Below are 21,013 nucleotides of genomic sequence, written 5' to 3'. Positions count from 1 at the left end.
CCTATGGGGATGATGCATTAGTATTGCTACCAGTAGTAGGAGATCATTTCAAAGCCAGCTTTAATGGTTCCTATCAAATTGAGAAAAAGTTGAGTCAGGTAAACTATTTGGTAAAGATGCTGGACAGGCAAAAACTGTATTGGGTAAGTCATGTGAATATGTTGAAACCTTATTATAATAAGAAACAAAGAACTGGAGAAACTGTTACTGCCACTCAAAGTGAGGAAGCAAATCCAGATGTCGTGAAGTTTGATGTGCCTCAAAATACAGTAAACAATGAGGAAGTCCTTGAGGTGTAGGATAGGTTAGTGAACTCTCCGTCTCAGGAGCAAAGAACCCAGTTGAAAGGTTTGTTGCAGCAATATGAGCACATATGCAGGAATAAGATGGGGAGGAATAATATTATTATGCGTGAGGTAGAAGTAAGGAATGCTGTTCCAATAAAGCAACACCCCTAAGGACTTAATTCTTTCAAAGCCAGATGGGTCCAGAAAGAAGTGGATGCGATGCTCAACGAAGATATCATCGAACTGGGTCAGAGCAAGTGGAGTTCACTAATCGTGCTAGTTCCCAAACCTAAAGGGACTCAATGAGTTTGTGTGGACTATCGGAAGGTCAACGCTGTAACAAAATCAGATTCATACCCAATACCAAGATTGGAGAACTGTATGGAGAAAGTTGGACTTACTGCGTGGTTATTGTCAGGTACCTTTATCAGAGAAAGCGAAATAAATCTCTGCAATTTTAACCTCAAATAGGCTATATCATTTCAAAGTGATGCCCTTTGGAATGAAAAATGCACCAGCAACATTCCAAAGAGTCATGATCAGAGCTGTGGCTGGGTTAACAAACTGTGCACTCTATCTGGATGATGTAGGGATCTTTAGTGAGTCATGGAAAGATCACATGGTACAGTTGGCAGAATTCTTTGAATGATTAAGAGATGTAAAACTGATGATAAGCTTAAAGAAAACAGAATTCGTGAAGGCACAGGTGATGTTCTTGAGACGTAACATTGGTCATGGAAGGTTTACCACAAGGAATGTCAAGACGAAGGCCATCGAGGAATTTCCACAACCAACTCTGAAGAAAGAGGTGCTTTGATTTTTGGGACCATGCAGATTCTATTGGAAGTTTGTTCCAAACTTCAGCAGCATAGTGCCACCGCTAACAGATTTACTGAAGATTGGCACAAAGTTTTGGTGGACAGAACAATGCCAGGAGGCATTTGACAACTTAAAATCAGTATTAACACTGTATCAGTTTTAGCTACACCACACTTTTGAAACCATGCAAAGCTGCGATCGATGCTAGTGATATTGGAATTGAAACTGTACTGCACAGGAAGATGATGATGGAATTGAATGGCCAATTGGTTACTCAACATCCACCAGAGAAAATACTCTACAATTGAAAAAGAATTATTGAGTTTGGTATTGGTCTTACAATATCCTAATGTTTGTGTAATGAAAAATAGGTTGGAGACAATTGCATACATGGATCACATCCTCTTAAAGTCTTGGAACAAGTTAAAGTCAAGAATATGAGACTATTTCATTGCAGTCTTATGTTACAGAGTTCTAATTTACAAACTGTACATGTTGCAAGTTGTAAGAATGTGTTATTGCGGATTTAATGGATACAGATAAGATCGAATAGATACCTATGTTAAACATGCCTGCAGAAATTAATATGAACTTAGATTAATATCCTTTGTATTTCATTGTAATGGGGTTATGAATTAGAAAAAGAAAATTAAGCTATCTTTTCATGATGGTTCATTTTTTTCTAAAGGGGGAAGGTGTTATGAAGATGAAGACGTATATTGTACCTTTAAGAGAGAGTGAAAGCTGTTTTGTAAGAGCTTGCAGGCATCTGTCATGTGTCTGACTAGCAGTCTCAAAGTATACTGGAAAACTGAAAATACATAACGTTTGGCTGTGAAACAAATACCTGAGTTTCCGTTGCAATTTTACAACACTTCAAATTGAACCAATCAGTTTAAATTATGCCCCAGGATACTAAACATCAATCGATTTTGAATTTATTGGTTTGATAACATCAAACCAATGAGACAATCTGTGCTGGGAGTATAAAGAAAAGACATTTTGTCTGTTAGACAGAGACCAACTGCCATTGCCAGAGTAACTGCCAACATCACACTCTGCCAAAGGTACCTTTTTCATACGAAACATCTTTGCAGAAAAAGACCAAAGGCGACCCAAGGAAATCTTCAGCCAGAGAGAGGCAGGCACCAACAACAGCCGATGTGTTGTTTTGAAATTAAGTTGATGTAATTTTAATGCGGGCTTTCATCAGAACAGTATATTGTTGCAGAGTGTGAGGTAGATAACAAGGAGTTGAGAGAAAGGAGGCTTAGAGTTGTAAATCGATGTTGTTGTCGTATTCATTTTTAGAGTTAAAGAATAAATTGATATTTTTTCTTTAAAGAGTTGAATTTGGAGGTTTTCTGTCACTCATACTTTAACAGATTACGAAGTGAGGTGAGCTATTCTGGGTGTTTGGTTTAATTAACAGAAGGGTTCACCACTGTATCATAACAATTCTTCATTGATAACAATAAAAACAGTACTATGCAAACAAATTTCATTCCTGCAATGAATGGAAACATAAAGCTGAGTTTAAGAAAGTTCATCATCTTGGAGAATTCAAAGCTTATCATTATTTTATGTTAAAATAATATCTGATTATCCTTTCTATGAAACTACTTAAAATTTCAGTTAATACACCATATGTATTGATAGTGAACCCTTCTTGATAATATTAGTAAAGGAATTTGCAGATGAGATTTTATTCAGGGAATAATTTCAGTGAAAGAATTAGATTAATTGATTTTTTTACTGGAAGAACTTCACTTTCACAAAGAAAGCAAAACACGCCAGTATGCATAAAAGCAAAACCACATTTTGTCTCTTTTCTCATTTGTTTGCAAACCACTAAATTGTATTGGACCAAATGTAGTTGAAAAATTAATAGTCGAATTGAAAATTCAGGCAGTTAATACAGATATTTTTTACTGTGGTGTTCCATGCATAGAGTTCAATCTAACCTTTAATTGGTCAGGTTATAGTCAGTAATACATTTCTGTAAACAAGAAGCTAAAATTATTCACTGTAATTTTTAACCTTTTCTTCCCAGATTTACGTGTCTGCTCCAAGGCATCATTTATAAATACTTTTCAAGCATGTCAAAAGAGGCAGTAGACAAGATTACACAAACAAAAATTAAAAAAAACTTTCAACTACATTGCCTAAAACCTTGACTTTTGATGCACTGCTTACGGGACTGAACAAAATAACGCCAAATAGGATAACATTTAATGCAACACAAAGGTAACATGTCTTCCTCTTGTAAGGAATTTCAAATAGCAGTATGTCAGCATATCAAGTCTGGTTAAAAGGTATCCTCTGGTAAAAAGCTGTTCTCAAGTAGCCCCAGATGCAAGCTTATGCTTGGGAGACAAACAGATGTGACTATGGTTGCTGGGGTTTGGCATTAACACTCATTGTCAATATGGAATATATACACATGGACAGGACATCAGCTGCACAATAGGAAAACAGGCCTTGAAGTGTCAAAACAGGACCAAAGTTGTGAGCGAGGAAAAGATCCATGACAACCAGTTGGCTGTTAGAATGAAAAAGTCAGCCAGGATTACAGTCTGTCAAAAGGAGATAAAAAGTGCACAGCTGATTTAAAATGCACATTACCAAACTGAAAAAAAACACAGTAGAGGAGACTATCATGACATTCTTTTAAAATAGAATTGGTTTATACTTGTCACTGCTAAGATGACTATACAGTCATTATATGTACTGTGTAAATCACTGCACACACCTGGTTAATTGAAATAGACTATTGCATTTCGGAGACATTTATTGTTACACATCGATGAGCTTGCATCTTCAGAAAATGCCAACTAACTTTAAGGTTGGGTAAATTTAAAATTAAACAGTACTTTATCACATATTTAGATAACAATACATTTTATTAATTGTTTCCTAAATTCTCCCATTGATAATTGTTAGGCTATAATCACTTGGATAATCTCTTTCCAAAGTACTAACATTTCTGAAAATAATCTGACTAATTAGGACCAGGAATCAAGGCAACAGGAGTCAAAATGCAAAGTGACAAAGGTGATATTTTTGAACCCATGGTACAGTGGCTCAGTGGTTAGTACTGCTGCCTCACAGCAGCAGGGTCTCTGGTTCGATTCCAGCCTTGGGTGACTGTCTATGTGGAGTTTGCACGTTCTCCCTGTGCGTGCGCCAGTGGTAACATTTATCAATTGCATCCGCTGCACCCGATGTGGCCTCCTCTACATTGGGGAGACAGGCCGCTTACTTGCGGAACGCTTCAGAGAACACCTCAGGGACACCCGGACCAACCAACCCAACCACCCCGTGGCTCAACATTTTAACTCTCCCTCCCACTCCACCGAGGACATGCAGGTCCTTGGACTCCTCCACCGGCAAAACATAACAACACGACGGTTGGAGGAAGAACGCCTCATCTTCCGCCTGGGAACCCTCCAACCACAAGGGATGAACTCAGATTTCTCCAGTTTCCTCATTTCCCCTCCCCCCACCTTGTCTCAGTCGGTTCCCTCAACTCAGCACCGCCCTCCTAACCTGCAATCTTCTTCCTAACCTCTCCGCCCCCACCCCACTCCGGCCTATCTCCCTCACCTTGACCTCCTTCCACCTATCACATCTCCACCGCCCCTCCCCCAAGTCCCTCCTCCCTACCTTTTATCTTAGCCTGCCTGGCACCCTCTCCTCATTCCTGATGAAGGGCTTATGCCCGAAATGTCGAATTTCCTATTCCTTGGATGCTGCCTAACCTGCTGTGCTTTAACCAGCAACACATTTTCAACTGATATTTAAGGCTACCAACTTCAAACATTTGAGAATTTTGTAGTTAAATTAAAATTGAAGTTTTAGAAGTCTAATATGCCAGCTAAACACAAGTATGGTTACCACTGAAAGGAGACATTTTGTCAAAGTTTTTCACATTGCATCTATCAAGATAATTTGCAAGAAATACTAATGTAAAGGGAAAACAACATTTATTCTTTGAGAGGAGTGCTGACTGGTTGGCAAGTGGACTCTGATAGATGCTAACTCACTTGGTTTAAAAGTTAGACAAAACTTGGCAGTTCACTGTCAAGCATCATCTAAATGATGAAGTCTCCATGGTAGTCCTTCTATCAATCAGAGCCTTCTTGCCAACCAATCAGCACCCTTCTCTCATATGGTACAAATATTGTTCTCCCCATTTCTGCATTTTCTGCACTTCATTGTTGCAAGTGCAAGGCAAAAAGCTTTGGCAAAGTGTGTCTTTTTACAGCAATATGCAAATTCTGCACTACAAAATGACTACAGATAAATATATTACATATCGAGAAAGATGAGCATACAAATTTAAAAATGTAAGAAGAAAGTCAAATACCAGAACTATCTAACAACTGGTAAGATTGGAGATAAGTATCTCCTGCTGAACATTAGAGCTAACAATTCATTGTCAGAGTAACATTTTGGGAGTCCAAACTGTGAGAGACATTTACTTTACCTGTTTTTTTTTAAAACTTGGAAAAGAGTGGTGAATCTACAGAGCTACCATAGAATATTATTCAGAAGTCCTAATGTTTTAGTTACTACATTGTCTTTTCTTGCCATATAAAAACCTACCACATACAGTGTGTCAAGACCATAAGACATAGGAGTGGAAGTAAGGCCATTTGGCCCATCGAGTCCACTCCGCCATTCAAACATGGCTGAGGGACATTTCAACTCCACTTACCCACATTCTCCCCGCAGCCATTAAATCCTTGTGACATCAAGAATCAATCTCTGCCTTGAAGACATTTAGCATCCCGGCCTCCACTGCACTCTGCGGCAATGAATTCCATAGGCCCACTACTCTCTGGCTGAAGAAATGTCTCTGCATTTCTGTTCTGAATTGACTCCCTCTAATTCTAAGGCTGTGTCCACGGGTCCTAGTCTCCTCGCCTAACGGAAACAACTTCCTAGCTTCCACCCTTTCCAAGCCATGTATTATCTTGTAAGCTTCTACACAATGAATACAATCCCAGGATCCTTAGCCGTTCCTCGTATGTTAGACCTACCATTCCAGGGATCATCCGTGTGAATCTCCGCTGGACATGCTCCAGTGCCAGTATGTCCTTCCTGAGGTGTGGGGACCAAAACTGGACACAGTACTCCAAATGGGGCCTAACCAGAGCTTTACAAAGTCTCAGTAGCACAACGGTGCTTTTACATTCCAACCCTCTTGAGATAAATGACAACATTGCATTCGCTTTCTTAATCACGGACTCAACCTGCATGTTTACCTTTAGAGAATCCTCGACTAGCACTCTCAGATCCCTTTGTACTTTGGCTTTATGAATTTTCTCACCATTTAGAAAGAAGTCCATGCTTGTATTCTTTTTTCCAAAGTGCAAGACCTTGCATTTGCTCACATTGAATTCCATCAGCCATTTCCTGGACCACTCTCCCAAACTGTCTAGATCGATCTGCAGCCTCCCCACTTCCTCAGTACTACCTGCCTATTCACCTAAACTTTGTATCATCGGCAAACTTCGCTAGAATACTAGAAAGTAATAGGATTGAGTAAACATAGATATTTTGAGTCGAAGGAGAGTTCATTTTACAAAAGGTACCCTCAACAGCAAATTAATATTGTAATGCATTAATATAAGTAAATATGTTTGAAACAGAACACACACTTGAGCCTTGAAATTTTGCTGGGGGCTAATAGTGAACAAACCATTTAGGCTTTCATCAGAAATTCCTATCCTGTTCTTTAACATAGTCATTAACATAATTAAAATAAATAGGTTATAATAAGGTAGTGGACAGAACAATTCGAGATAAATAGATTAAATATTCATTTGCTAAGATTCTACCATTTAATTGCAAGCTATTAATGTTTTATTTCTATATAATGTCCCATTCATTTCTGATCTGTTTCACATACACATTCCGATTTCATATATATTTCATGAGTATGATGGAATAGTTCCCACTTGCCTGGATGAGTGCAATTATAACTTTTAAGCAGCTCAACACCATCCAGGCCAAAGCAGTCTGCTTGATTAGGACATCAACAAACATCCAATCCCCCCTCCACTCTGTTCAGTAGCACCAGTGTGTGCCAAGCACAAGATATATGCACAAATTTATCAAGGCTCTTAGACCACACCTTCCAAATTCACAATCAGTTCCACCTAGAAAGACTATAGCACCAAATACATGGGAACACCACCATTGACAAGTTGCCCTCCATGCCAATCACCATGCTGACCTTCACTGTTGCAGGGCTAAAATTCTGGAGTCTGTTCCCTAAAGACATTATGGATCTCCCTACAGCAGAGGGACAGCAGCGCTTCAAGAAGGCAGTTTAGCACCATCTTCTCAAGGACAACTAAGGATGGGTAACAAGTGATGGCCTAGCAACTGAAATCCACATTCCATGAGTGAATTTTTTAAAAAAATCACTATGGTCAGTATGGTGAACTTTCATTGAACTGCTCACAATTCATTTACGCCCTTCTTTAAATAAGGTACCACATATAATACTCCAGATATGGTCTCATCAATTCAGTGTATAACTGAAGAATAAGTTCCCTACTTTGTATTAAATTCCTCTTACAATAAACAATAAATCTACTAGTTCTATTATTTACTTGCTGTGCTTGCATACAAACCTTTTGCACTCCTCAGCCACACAGATTGTGCTGCATTTCAGATATCTGCAATCTCTCACTATTTATATAAAACGTTTTTTAAATGAAAAATTGACAATTTCACGTTTCCATAAATTTCAAACTACACTCTATTTGCCACATCTTTGCCATTCACTTAACCTGTCTACATCTTTTTATAGCCTCCTTATGTCCTCTTCACAATTTACAATTCTACCTATCATTGTGTCATCAGCAACTTTCCTACAATCATACCTACTGTCCTTTCGTCCAAGCCATTATATAAATTTTAAATAGTTGAGATCCCGGCATCAATCCCTATGACACTGCTAACTTAAAAAATACACATTAATGCTTAAAGTCTGTTTCCCGTTAATCAGCAAAATCTTCTATCCATGCCAATATGCTATCCCTTACACCATGAGTTTTTACTTTTCACAATAACCACTAATGTGGGACTTTATCAAATACCTTCTAGAAATTTGAGTACATCCACTGGTTTTCTTTGTCAGTTCCCTTTATCCACAGCACAGCACGTTTTGCTTCCTATGAATTCCAGCAGATTGGATAAACATAATGTCCTTTCATAAAACCATGTTGACTGTGAAAATCTTGAACTTGGCTAAATTCTCTATTAAAACTCTTTAGTAATAGCTTCTAACATTTTCCATATGACAGATGTTAAGCTAAATAACTTGTAGTGTCCTCTTTTCGGTGTTCTTCCCTTTCAACATACTGGAGTTACATTTGATATCTTCTAATCTAATGGGACATTCCCCAAAGTTAGTGAGCTCTGGAAAACAAAAAGTAATGGATCAACTAACTCACTTGTCACTTCTCTTAAGATCCTAGGATGGCATCCATAACTACTTGTCAACTCCCTGTTCCAACAATTTACTTACTACCACTTCTCTTCTTCCCCAACTCTCTCAACTTCCTTCCTCCCTTCCATTTCCTAATTTTAAGCTGCTGCTAGGATGTTAGTTGTATCTTCCATTGCGAAGACTGATGCAAAGTATTTGTTCAATTCATCAGCCATACTTTTTGTTATTAATTCTCCTCATTTACTTTCTGTAGGACCACTGTTTACTTTGTTAAATCTTGTCTTTTTAAAGATATATCGAGAAAGACTTATTATTTCTCTTGTACTCCAATTTTTTTCTCTTTCTTAATGTTTTAGTGATTTTTTTTTGCTTGTTTTTAATATTCTGTGAAAACCTCTGATGAGCAAGCTGTCTTGCACAATTTTATGAATTTTACTGCAAGTCTGATACTATGTTAAACCTTTCTAATTAAGCACAATAGTTGGCTCATTCCTTGAAATTTTTCTTACGCATTTAAATTTATCTATGTATTCTGACATATCCCGTTAAATGTCCACTACTGCATCTCTGTCACTTTATTCTTCAACTTAATTTGCCAATTCACTTTGGTTAGCTCTACTTTCATGCCCTCATTTAAGTTTAAAAGCAATAGTCTGAAACCCAATTCTCATCCATCACGCTGAATGCAAAATTTAATCATATTATGGTCGCAGCTACTTGCGTAACCCACTCCAGTACAACCTTTCTCTGCTTGACTCCAGAAAATGCTGGAGTCCAAAAACATTGGTCAATCATTAAGACCATTCTGTGCAACTATATGTAAAGTCAAAAGAATAAATAAGGTCAAAAGAGGAAATATAGGCCAATGACATGAACAGTCCTTTAATTGTTTAGTGGTTCTTTATTTGAATGTGTGCATATTCAGAAAACAATTAATTAATTAACAGCGCATGATTATAAGGAGATCAAAGTTGGGAAGAAAATATTCAGGAATATGTGTTTGAAACTATAGGCAGGAAGAGTAGTGATGGTACAGGATGGAATAAGTACCAAGAAATGTTGGATAGGAAGACATAGAGTCATGCGGATGGAAGTAAGAAGACAGTGGTAGAAGTACTCTATAGGCCTCTAATAATAGCTGTAAGGTTGGACAAAGAATAAATCAGAAGATAATGAGGGCATTATTTGCTTCATTTTTTTCCTTGACAGCAATTGAAGTGGGAGGAGTGACAGCGAGGATCAGAGGCCCAACAGGAAGGTAAGTTTAAAGTACATAAACTCACCTCGTGTACAGGCGGAGCTCATGCTGAGCAGGAGCGGACATGGAACTGCTGGGCAAGTGAGGCTTTATATTTGGGTGGTTGCTTTACCTGAAACACTACTCGGGTAGTGTCTCCCACCTATCCTCCTCCTTCTCTAACCAAAATGAAAGGTTCGATGCGTTGAATTGGTCAGTGGACTAATTTTTTTTTAAGTTTACTGTAGTCTCGGGAATTTAGAATTGTGAGAATGGAGATTAGGGCAGAATGTGGGAGGTAAGGGTCACCACTAGTGTCCCTGCTGACTGCATCTGGGGGAGGTGCACCCAACTCCAGCTCCTCGAAAACCGCATTAGGGAATTGGAGCTGGACCTGGATGAACTTTGGATCATTCAGGAGGCAGAGGGGGTTATTGAGAGGAATTACAGGGAGGTAGTCACACCTCAGGTACAAGAAGGTAGATAGGTTACCTTCAGGGGATGGAAAAGGAATTGGCAGGCAGTGCAGGGATTGCCTGTGGCCGTTCCTCTCAACAACAAGCATATTGTTTTAGATACTATTAAGGAGGATGACTTACCAGGGGTAAGCAATGGGGCACAGGTCTCTGGCACAGAGTCTGTTCCTGTTGGTCAGTAGGGATGGGGGAAAAGGAGTAGAGCATTTGTCATTGAGGATTCCATAGTTAGGGGATAGATAAGAGGTTCTGTGGGAATGAGACACACTCACTGTGTTGCCTCCTATGTGCCAGGGTTCGCAATGTCTCAGATTGTGTTTTCAGGATTCTTAAGTGGGAGGGGGAGCAGCCCAAACTTGTGGTCCACATAGGGACCAATGATATAGGTAAGAAAAGAGATGTGGATTTAAGGCAGAAGTTCAGGGAGCTAGGGTGGAAGCTCAGAGCTAAAACAAACTGAGAGTTGTTATCTTTGATTTGTTGCCCGTGCCACGTGCTAGTGAGGTGAGGAATTGAATACGTGGCTACAGGAATGGTGCCTGGGATTTTCATATTGTGGCCATTTCGGAGACATGGGTAGAGCAGAGAAAGAAATGGTTGTTGTAGATTCCGGAATCTAGATGTTTCAGTAATAACACAGAAGATGACAAAAGCTGGCGGGGGGGCTGGGTGCAGTGTAGTTGTTCAGGGGAACTTTAACTTTCCAAATATTGACTTGGAATGCTATAGTTCAAGCAATTTAGATGGGTCCGATGTGTGCAGGAGGATTTCCTGACAGCATGTAGGCAGGCCAACAAGGTGTAAGGCCACATTAATTTTGGTACTGGGTAATGAACCTGGCCAGGTGTTAGACTTGGAGGTAGGTGAGCACTTCGGTGATAGTGACCACAATTCAGTTATGTTTACTTTAGTGATGGAAAGGGATAGGTATATACCACAGGGCAAGAGTTATAGCTGGGGAAAAGGCAATTACGATGCCATTAGCCAAGATTTAGGATGCATAGGATGGGGAAGGAAACTGCAGGGGATGGGCACAATTGAAATGTGGAGCTTATTCAAGGAACAACTACTGTGGGTCCTTGATAAGTATGTACCTGTCAGATAGGGAGAATGTTGTCCAGCGCTGGAGCTGTGGTTTACTAAGGAAGTTGAATCTCTTGTCAAGAGGAGGAAGAAGGCTTATGTTAGGATGAAATGTGAAGGCTCAGCTAGGGCACTTGAGAGTTACAAGTTAGCCAGGGAAGGCCTAAAGAAAGAGTTAAGAAGAGCCAGGAGGGTACATGATAAATCGCTGGCAGATAGGATCAAGGAAAACCCTAAAACTTTCTATAGGTATATCAGGAATAAAAGAATGACTAGAATAAAATTAGGGCCAATCAAGGATAGTAGTGGGAAGTTGTGCGTGGAATCAGAGGAGATAGAGGAAGCGCTTAATGAATATCTTTCATCTGTATTCACACTGTAAAAAGACAATGTTGCCGAGAATACTGAGATACAGGCTAGTAGACTGGATAGGATTGAAGTTCACAAGGAGGAGATATCAGTATTTCTCCAAAGTGTAAAATCAGATAACTCCCCTGAGCCGGATGAGATTTATTCTAGGATTCTCTGGAAAGCCAGAGAGAAGATTGTCAAGCCTTTGACTTTGATCTTTATGCCGTCATTGTCTACAGGAATAGTGCCAGAAGACTGGAGGATAGCAAATGTTATTCTCTTGTTTAAGAGGGGGAGTAGAAACAATCTTGGTAATTACAGACCAGTGAGCCTTACTTCAGTTGTGGGTAAAGTGTTGGAAAAGATTATGAGAGATAGGATTTATAATCATCTAGAAATGAATAATTTATTAGGGATAGTCAACACGGTTTTGAGAAGGGTACGTTGTGCCTCTCAAACCTTAATGTGTTCTTTGAGATGGTGACCAAACAGGTGGATGAGGGTAAAGTGATTGATGGGATATTTATGGATTTCAGTGAGGCGTTTGATAAGAGTCCCACAATAGGTTATTGCATAAAATATTGTGGCATGGGATTGAGAGTGATTTAGTGGTTTGGATCAGAAATTGGCTAGCTGAATGAAGATAGAGGGTGGTGGTTGATGGGAAATGTTCAATCTGGAGTTCAGTTACTGGTGGTGTACTGCCAGGATCAGTTTTGGGTCCACTGCTGCTTGTCATTTTTATAAATGACCTGGATGAGGGCGTAGAAGGATGGGTTAGTAAATTTGTGGATGACACCAAGGTTGGTAAAGTTGTTGATAGTGCAGAAAGATGATGTAGGTTACAGAGTTACATAGATAAGTTGCAGAGCTGGGCTGAGAGGTGGCAAATGAAGTTTACTGCGGAAAAGTGTGAGGTGATTTACTTTGGAAGAAACACAGGAATAAAGAGTACTGGGCTAATGGTAAAATTCTTAGTAGTGTAGATGAGCAGAGATATCTCAGTATCCAGGTATACAAATCCCTCAAAGTTGCTACCCAGGTTGATAGGGTTGTTAAGAAGGCATATGGGGTGTTAGCTTTTATTATCAGGGGGATTGAGTTTCAAAACCATGAGATCATGCTGCAGCTGTACAGAACTCTGGTGCAGCCGCACTTGGAGTATTGTGTACAGTTTTGGTCACCTCATTATAGGAAGGATGAGGAAGCGTTGGAAATGGTTCAGAGGAGATTTACTAGGATGTTGCCTGGTATGGAGGGAAAGTCTTACAGGGAATGGCTAAGGGACTTGAGGCTGTTTTCCTTGGAGAGGAGGTTAAGAGGTGACTTAATTGAGACATACACGATAATCAGAGGGTTAGATAGGGTGGACAGCGAGAGCCTTTTTCCTCAGATGGCGATCGCTAGTATGAGGGGGCATAGCTTTAAATTGAGGGGTAATAGATATAGGACATGTGTCAGAGGTAGTTTCTTTACTCAGAGAGTAGTGGGGGCTTGGAACGCACTGCTGCAACAGTAGTAGACTCATTAACTTTAATAGCCATTGGATAGTCACGTGGACGAAAATGGAATTGTGTACGTTAGATAGGCTTCAGATTGGTTTCACAGGTTGGCACAACATTGAGGCCGAAGCCTGTACTGCGCTGTAATGTTCTATGTACCAAAGGTATTATATTAATCCTAGTTGATGTTAACCTCCATTTAGATTGGGATAGATTGGCAAAGGAAGCCAGAAGGAAGAATTCACTGTCTATTTGGGATAGTTTCAAATAACAATATATTTTTTGGATCGAACCAATGATTAGGCTATTTTGGATCTGGTTATGTGTAATGAGGCAGATGATGAGAGAGTAAAAGATACCCTTAGAAACTGTGACCATAAGATGATAGAATTTAGCTTTCAGTTTGAGAGGGAGGAAATTGATTTTAAACAACTGTGTGAAGCTTAAACTAGATCAATTACAAAGCAATGAATTGGAGTTAATTGGAGTGAACTTGGAAAGGATTTTAGCAGCAAAGATGGCTGAGGGACAGTGACAGACATTTCAGAAAATAATTCGCAGCTCACAGCAAAGATATATTTCAGTGTGGAAAAAAGATTCTAGGAAGGGCAAAAGATACACATAGTTACTAAGGAAGTTAAGGATAGCATTAAATTGAAAGAAAAAACATACAAGTGACAAAGATTAGTGACATGTCAGAGAACTCGGAACTAACAAAGTTCAAAAACCATCAAGAAAAGAGAATGTATGCTTCACGGGTACTCTTGCAAGTAATTTCAAGCTGGGCACCTTCTTTAAATATATAAAAAGAGAAGCAAAAGTGAACATAGACTTCTGAGAGAATAAGACTCAGGAAATAATAATGGGGAACCAGAAAATTACAGAGGAGTTAAATAAATACTTTTGCAGCAGTCTTCATGGTAGAAGATAGTAATAGCATCCCAAAGTTACTAAATAATTACGGGGAAAATTGAGGACAGGAAATACATACAATAATTGGCACTACAGAAAATGTGCTCAGGAAAACTAATGGGGCTAAAGACTGATAAGTCCACTGGGCCTGATGGGATACAACCCAGGATAGTAAACAAAGGAGCTTCAGAGATACTGAATGCACTGGTAGTCATTTTCCACAAATCCTTTTCAGAGGATTGTAACACCTTTACTTTAAAAGAGGAGGCCAAAAGCAGATAACTGTAGCAAACAAAAACAGAAACATCTGAATGATCTCAGCAGGTCTGGCAGCATCTGTGGAAGGAAATCAGAAGTAACATTTCAGGTCCAGTGACCTTTCTTCAGAGTTCTGGACGCGAAATGTGAATTCTGATTTGTGTCCAAGGCGCTGCCAAACCTGCTGAGAATTTTCAGCAATTTCTGTTTTTGTTGCAGATTTCCAACATCCGCAATTCTTTCAGTTTTTTGTTTAGAGTAATAACTCTAGGCCGGTGGCTGAGCATTTGTCATTGCAAAAATGCTAGAGTTTATTGTAAAGGATGTAATAGCAAAGCAATTATAAATACAGAAAATGAAGAAGTCAAGTCAGCATGGCTTTATGAAGGGGAAATCTTGCCTGACAAATTTACAGTAATTCTTTGAGGTAATAAGCAGAATAGTGGTGGATATAATATATTTAGATATTCAGGTGGATTTTCATAAGACACCATACATTAGGCTACTTAATGAAAAAAGGAGCCCATTGTGTTGGAAATTGTATAGATAGAGGATTGGCAAAGTAATAGAAGATGGGCAGTTGGTATAGGAATGCTTTCTTAGAATGGCAACCTGTAACTAATAGTGTACCTCAGGGGTCAGGGCTGGAATCACCGTGATTTACAATATATATTAATGGCTTGGATGAGGAAAGTGAATATGTTATAACCAAGTGTGCAGAGGACACAAAAATAGGTGGGACAGCAAATGGTGAGATGAAGCCTAAAGGAAACAGTCTGCTTAAGCAAGTGGTCAAAAATTTAGCAAATGGAATATGATGTGGTAAATATGAGGTTTTGCACTTTGGCGAGAAGAATGTATGAGCTGAATATTATTTAAATGGAAAAAAAACTGCAGAAAGCTGCAGAACAGAGGGATTTGGGAATCCTTGTGCATGAATCATAATAAGCTAGCAGCTAGGTTCAGCAGGTAGAGAGAGGCAAATGTGGAATGGAGTAGAAAATTAAGGAGGTTTTGCTAAAACGATACAAGTCACTAATCAGGCCACAGCTGGAATACTGCGAACAGTTTTGGGCCCCTTATCTAAGTAAAGATTTTTTGGCATTGGAGAAGTCCAGAGAAGGTTCAGAAAGCTGATTTCAGGTTTAGAGGCACTGTTTTATGAGGAGAGGCTGAGTAAATTGGGCTTGCAAACATTTAAAAGTAGGAGAATAAGCAATGAACCTCTTGAAACATATGAAGTTCTGTGGGACTTGATAGGATAGCTGCGGAAAGGTTGCTTCCCCTTTTGACAGAGTCTAGGGCCAGACAGCATAATCTTTGAATAAGAGGTCACTGACTTAAAGAAGAATAATTTCTTCTGTAGAGAGTAATAAATTTGTGGAGTTATTTCTCGCAGAGGGCTGTCAAGGCATGGTCAGTAAGTATATTTCAGGCTAAGATAGTCAGATTTTTAGTCAGTATGGGAATTAAGAGTTAGAGGAAAAGGCAGGAAAATGGAGTTTAGAATTATCAGACCAACCATGATCTCACTGAATGGTGGAGCAAACTCGATGGATTGAAGGGCCTACAGGTTGTTCTGCTAATAACATGCATTTCATTAACACAAATTCGCTCTTACACAATTGACGAATTGGGGACACTGTTTCTAAAGCATGAAGTTTTAGAGCAAATATTGATTCCGGCCTCTTTAGTTTAAATGATGCTGCTATTACACAATTTTCTTATAACATGGGATTGCACAAGAACAGAACTACTGTATTATAGCAGAACTGACTGAACATCTACTCCTGTAATATGGTCTTAATACAGCTGTCAACAGGAGCTCCTAAGACTAAACAGAACATTGTCAAACAAAACAATTTTATTTCACAGCAGAAGGAATGGCATATCAATATTACAAAGACTTTTGATTGGTTAGAAGAGGAATAATATAAAATGCTAAAACTTGAGGCAAATGGTCAACAAGCTCCTATGAATCACAATTTTTCTGAAGTAGTCAAACTGCTGTTTGCCAGTCTTTAATTAACTAAAAATAGGATACTTGCATTTTCAAATGCCAAGTTTGAGTTGTCAAGATAGCTCAACTATAGTGGGGCAAATAGACAAGGAGGCTCCCAAACACCTTTGACAGTACAATCCCACAAGATTGGATTTAAAAGCGGCACACACTATTCCAATTGAGCTAATATGCATTAATTAAAGCTAATCAGAATTTATTTTATAAAATTACTTTCCTTATGTTTACTTTACAAACCATTTAAACATAAGCACATTATATTAATACCATGCTGTAAGTAGAAAATAAAATATATTGCTTTTTACCAATCTACTTTCTAGCTTTTAAGAGTTCAACTTTATAAACATCCCAGGCAAACTATTTTAAGATCCAATCAAAGTAAGGGGAACCGGATTTTAAGTTACATCACTATCGTATGTACAAATATGTTTTTAAAGAGAAAAAAAGGTCTGTAAGCAAGCTAAGCAAAGTTTTGAAATTCCATTACAAAAGCCGTTCTGTTTTGTTAGATTGACTGAAAGCTGATTATAAATTGCTTTTATAGTTGATGAGAAGCCAAGGTGTAGTGGACTGCTCAATTAATATCCTAACATTTGGTTTAAAACAAAAAGAACTACAGTCTTGCATATGCAGGGGCATGACACAAATAGTTCTTGGTCACAGTACTTTGTACCTGACTGCGGTCCTTCCAGGCTGCAGGGCAAAAGAAAAGGTTTTCGGAGTAAAGGGATAGATTTTAATAACACCATCTTTATGAACAAGTGCTATCACATGGCAGTCCAGTACGTGCATTTTGGCCATTAAATAACCACGACAATAGTGCAACCCCAGGCTATAATGTTGTTTTTGGTTATTTAATGGTACATTTTATGGGATATTTAAGAGTTCTCACTAACTCTTATATGACTTTAATTTGAGTGCAAACAAGCATTCAGCTTGAAAATTTCCACTGCCAAGGTGGTTGTTCAAAAATGCATGATAAGTCGCTTCATGGAACACCGAAAGAGCTATTATTGTTTTTTAGTTGCCAGGAGAATGAATGGTCAAAAAAAATTAATAACAACTTAAAAATCATCATAAATGTTTCAGGGATTCTTCCTATTGATTTCTAAAACTTCAAAGTGGAACGGTGGAAAATCCAAAGATGTGGTTTTTCTTAGCATTATCTTAGGATGGAAGATCGGGGAACTCTAGTAGAAATTCTACTCCATATCACAAAATGCAACATTAAATGGTCATACCCAATTGTCTCATATTAATATGGGTTTTACATGCCTTAATCTGCCAGATTCAATAAAAATGGCAGGTTATAATTATCAATCCCATGATCCTGAGGATTTGAGCTACATATGTATGAGTCAACATGCATTCACTTCGCTTCTCCATTGGAGTCTTGGGATTAGTGAATGTAACCAATTAATTCAATATTTAAGGGAGCCAGCACTGATTACACTGTATATGGTTTGAGCTGTTCATATACTTTAGTAAAGAAACCTGCCTTCTTTGTTGATTGATTCACCGTTAACATGTTCAATAAAGTCAGATGTTTGTAATTTGAAGCCAAACAACTACATTGAGGCAGCTAGGCAAGTGTTTCTTTTTCAGAGAGGTACCTTTTGGCTTAAGCAAAACAGTCACACACTTATCCATGGTTCTCTGACATTTTGGCCTCAAAGCAGGAAGGATAGAGTCACAGAGTCAGAGAGATGTACAGCACGGGATCAGATCCTACGGTCCAACTCGTCCATGTTGACCAAATATCCTAACCTAGCCTAGTCCCATTAGCCAGCACTTGGCCCATATCCTCTAAACCTTCCAGCACCATCCTCTGTCTTCCACCTTCAAGCCAGTTCTGCATCCAAATGGCTAGTTCTTCTCGTCTTCCATGAGATCTTGCTAATCAGTCTCCCATGAGGAACCTTGTCAACCTCCTTACTGAAGTCCAAACAGATCACGCCCACCATTCTGCCCTCATCAATCCTCTTTGTGACTTCTTCAAAAAACTCAATCAAGTGCATGAGACATGATTTCCCCTGCACAAAATCATGCTGACTATCCCTAACCAGTCCTTGCCTTTCCAAATACTTGTAAATCCTGCCCCTCAGGATTCCCTACAACAACTTGCTCACCCCTGATATCAGGCTCATCAGTCTATTGTTCCCTGGATTTTCCTTACCATCTTTCTTAAATAGTGGCACCATGTCACCAACCTCCAGTCTTTCAACACTTCACCTGTGACTATCAATGATACAAATATCTCAGCAAGGGGCCCAACAATCACTTCCTGGCTTACCACAGAGTTGTAAGGTACACTGTGGCACAGTGGTTAGCACGGCTGCCTCACAGCGCCTGAGACCCGGGTTCAATTCCCGACTCAGGCGACAGACTGTGTGGAGTTTGCACGTTCTCCCCGTGTCTGCGTGGGTTTCCTCCGGGTGCTCCGGTTTCCTCCCACAGTCCAAAGATGTGCAGGTCAGGTGAATTGGCGATGCTAAATTGTCCGTAGTGTTAGGTAAGGGGTAAATGTAGGGGTATGGGTGGGTTTCGCTTCGGCGGGTCGGTGTGGACTTGTTGGGCCGAAGGGCCTGTTTCCACACTGCAAGTAATCTAATCATCTAATCTAAAAGATCCTTTTATACATTTCAAGACATCCAGCACCTCCTCCTCTGTAATATGGACATTTTTCAAGATGTCACCATCTATTTCCCCACATTCTATATCTTCGATGTCCTTCTCCACAGTAAACACTGATGCAAAATAGTCATTTAGAATCTCCTCCGGTGGTTCCACACATAGGCTGCCTTGCTGATCTTTGAGGGGCCCTATTCTCTCCTGAGCTACCCTTCTGTCCTAAACATATTTATAAGATCCCTTTGGATTCTCCGTAACACTATTTGCCAGAGCCAACTCATATTCCCTTCGTGTCCTCCTGATTTCCCTCTTAAGTATACTTCTACTGCCTTTATACTCTTCCAAGGATTCATGCAATCTCTCCTGTCTATATGCTTCCTTCTTTTTCTTAACCAAAACCTCAATTTCTCTAGTCATCCAGCATTCCGTACACCTACCAGCATAATAAATACATCAGAGCATTGGTAACAATGAAGAATTATTGATCTAAGTGATACTCACTCTTGGTTATGGGGATCCAGGGAAACATGGACAAGTCTCTCATTACTACCGGGCCCATGAGTGTCAATCTGAAAAAGGAAAAAAAATACTTAGAAAAGCATGTGATACATGTAGGGTTGTGAAAGCAAAAATACAGTGATTTTCTGTAGATAATCTATATCTCACCAATGGAAATGAAAAGGCCAGCAGTCAACTGAAATATAATATGCTAGCAGAGTTGAAAGAGTTGAGTCTTTTTTTAAAACTGCTGCCTGTTTTACCTTTTTGTAAAGAACAAATTTCTTAATTCTTGCATGTTGGAAAGAAAATACAACATTTAAATTCAATTTAAAGAAATGGCTGGCAAGACAAAAACTCCAATGGCTAGAAAGCTATTTGTCTTTTTGGTTTGAAGTGTTTATTTCAGTCAAAACTGTTAAATCTAATTATCTTGTTTTGGTATGTATCAGAAAATCTAAATTTTCTGGTGCCACACAATTAAAGGAACAAAGGCCCATTGTAAAGAACAACATAGCAGGTCAGGCAGCATCCGAGGAGCAGGAAAAACGACGTTTTGGGCAGGAGCCCTTTATCAGGAATGAGGGCTGAAGGGCCCTCAGGAAGGGCTCCTGTCCGAAACATCGATTTTCCTGCTCCTTGGATGCTGCCTGACCTGCTGTGCATTTCCAGCACTATCTTGGCTCTAATCTCCAACATCTGCAGTCCTCACTTTCACCGAAAGCACAACAGATCACTAGACAAATATTTTCCATTCCTGAAAAACATTTTCTATTTTATTAAATGCTTGGGAAATGATAACTTGTCACTGCTAAATCAAGGCATTGTACCCTTTTAACTTAAATTTTCCAAACCTACTGTTTTAAAAACAAAACTAAATTAAATCTCACGCAGTTCATAAAAACTACCACCTGATCTCAAAATGATGCTTAATAATAATGTGACCCCTATATTTCACAAAATAGTGATTTAGAGCTGAAAAAATGTCTGATGTAAGGATTTAATTGTATAATACTTGTTAAATATATTCTTTGTTTAAAATGTAATTTAATACACCAAGTGGCACAGCTAACATTTGCTTGATGGGGGATGGGGCAGAGGTGAGGAAAAATTATGTTATAAATTAATGTCTGATGTTGATAGTTTATATCCTGCAGTACATGCAAACTAATTTCTATTTTAGATGTAAGCAATATTTTCTCTAGCCAAGAAACAAACAAACTCATGACCTTACTACAGATTATTTTCCTTTAAAAAATATCTGCAAAAGAGATTTTCATACGTATCACTGACTCATTTTAGTGGAATACACCATAGTGGCAAGGCGAGCAGTTCACGCATGTTTCATGCTGAATTAAGGTTTCACAATCACATTACCTCATGGTGGACACAATGCTTTTCTTCAGTTGCATATTATAAAATATGTGGAGGGAGAGTGCTTCCCCTTGTTCACACTGTTGACTAGCCCTTT

At 39.0% G+C, this 21,013-nt stretch overlaps 1 protein-coding gene across 1 annotated transcript in view; it reads right to left on the bottom strand.

Annotated features, from left to right (window-relative positions):
- gpatch2 (G patch domain containing 2) overlaps window positions 1–21,013 on the bottom strand; it is a 298,747-nt gene that overhangs the window by 58,851 nt on the left and 218,883 nt on the right. The window contains exon 6 of the mRNA XM_060831453.1: window positions 19,546–19,613. Coding sequence (XP_060687436.1) covers window positions 19,546–19,613 — 68 coding nt within the window. The remainder of the gene's footprint in view (window positions 1–19,545; window positions 19,614–21,013) is intronic.

This window comes from Hemiscyllium ocellatum, chromosome 10 (genome assembly GCF_020745735.1).
Source record: "Hemiscyllium ocellatum isolate sHemOce1 chromosome 10, sHemOce1.pat.X.cur, whole genome shotgun sequence".
NCBI classification, from domain to species: Eukaryota; Metazoa; Chordata; class Chondrichthyes; order Orectolobiformes; family Hemiscylliidae; genus Hemiscyllium; species Hemiscyllium ocellatum.
Note: the sequence above shows the minus strand (reverse complement) of the source record. Positions and strands in the feature narration are given on the sequence as shown.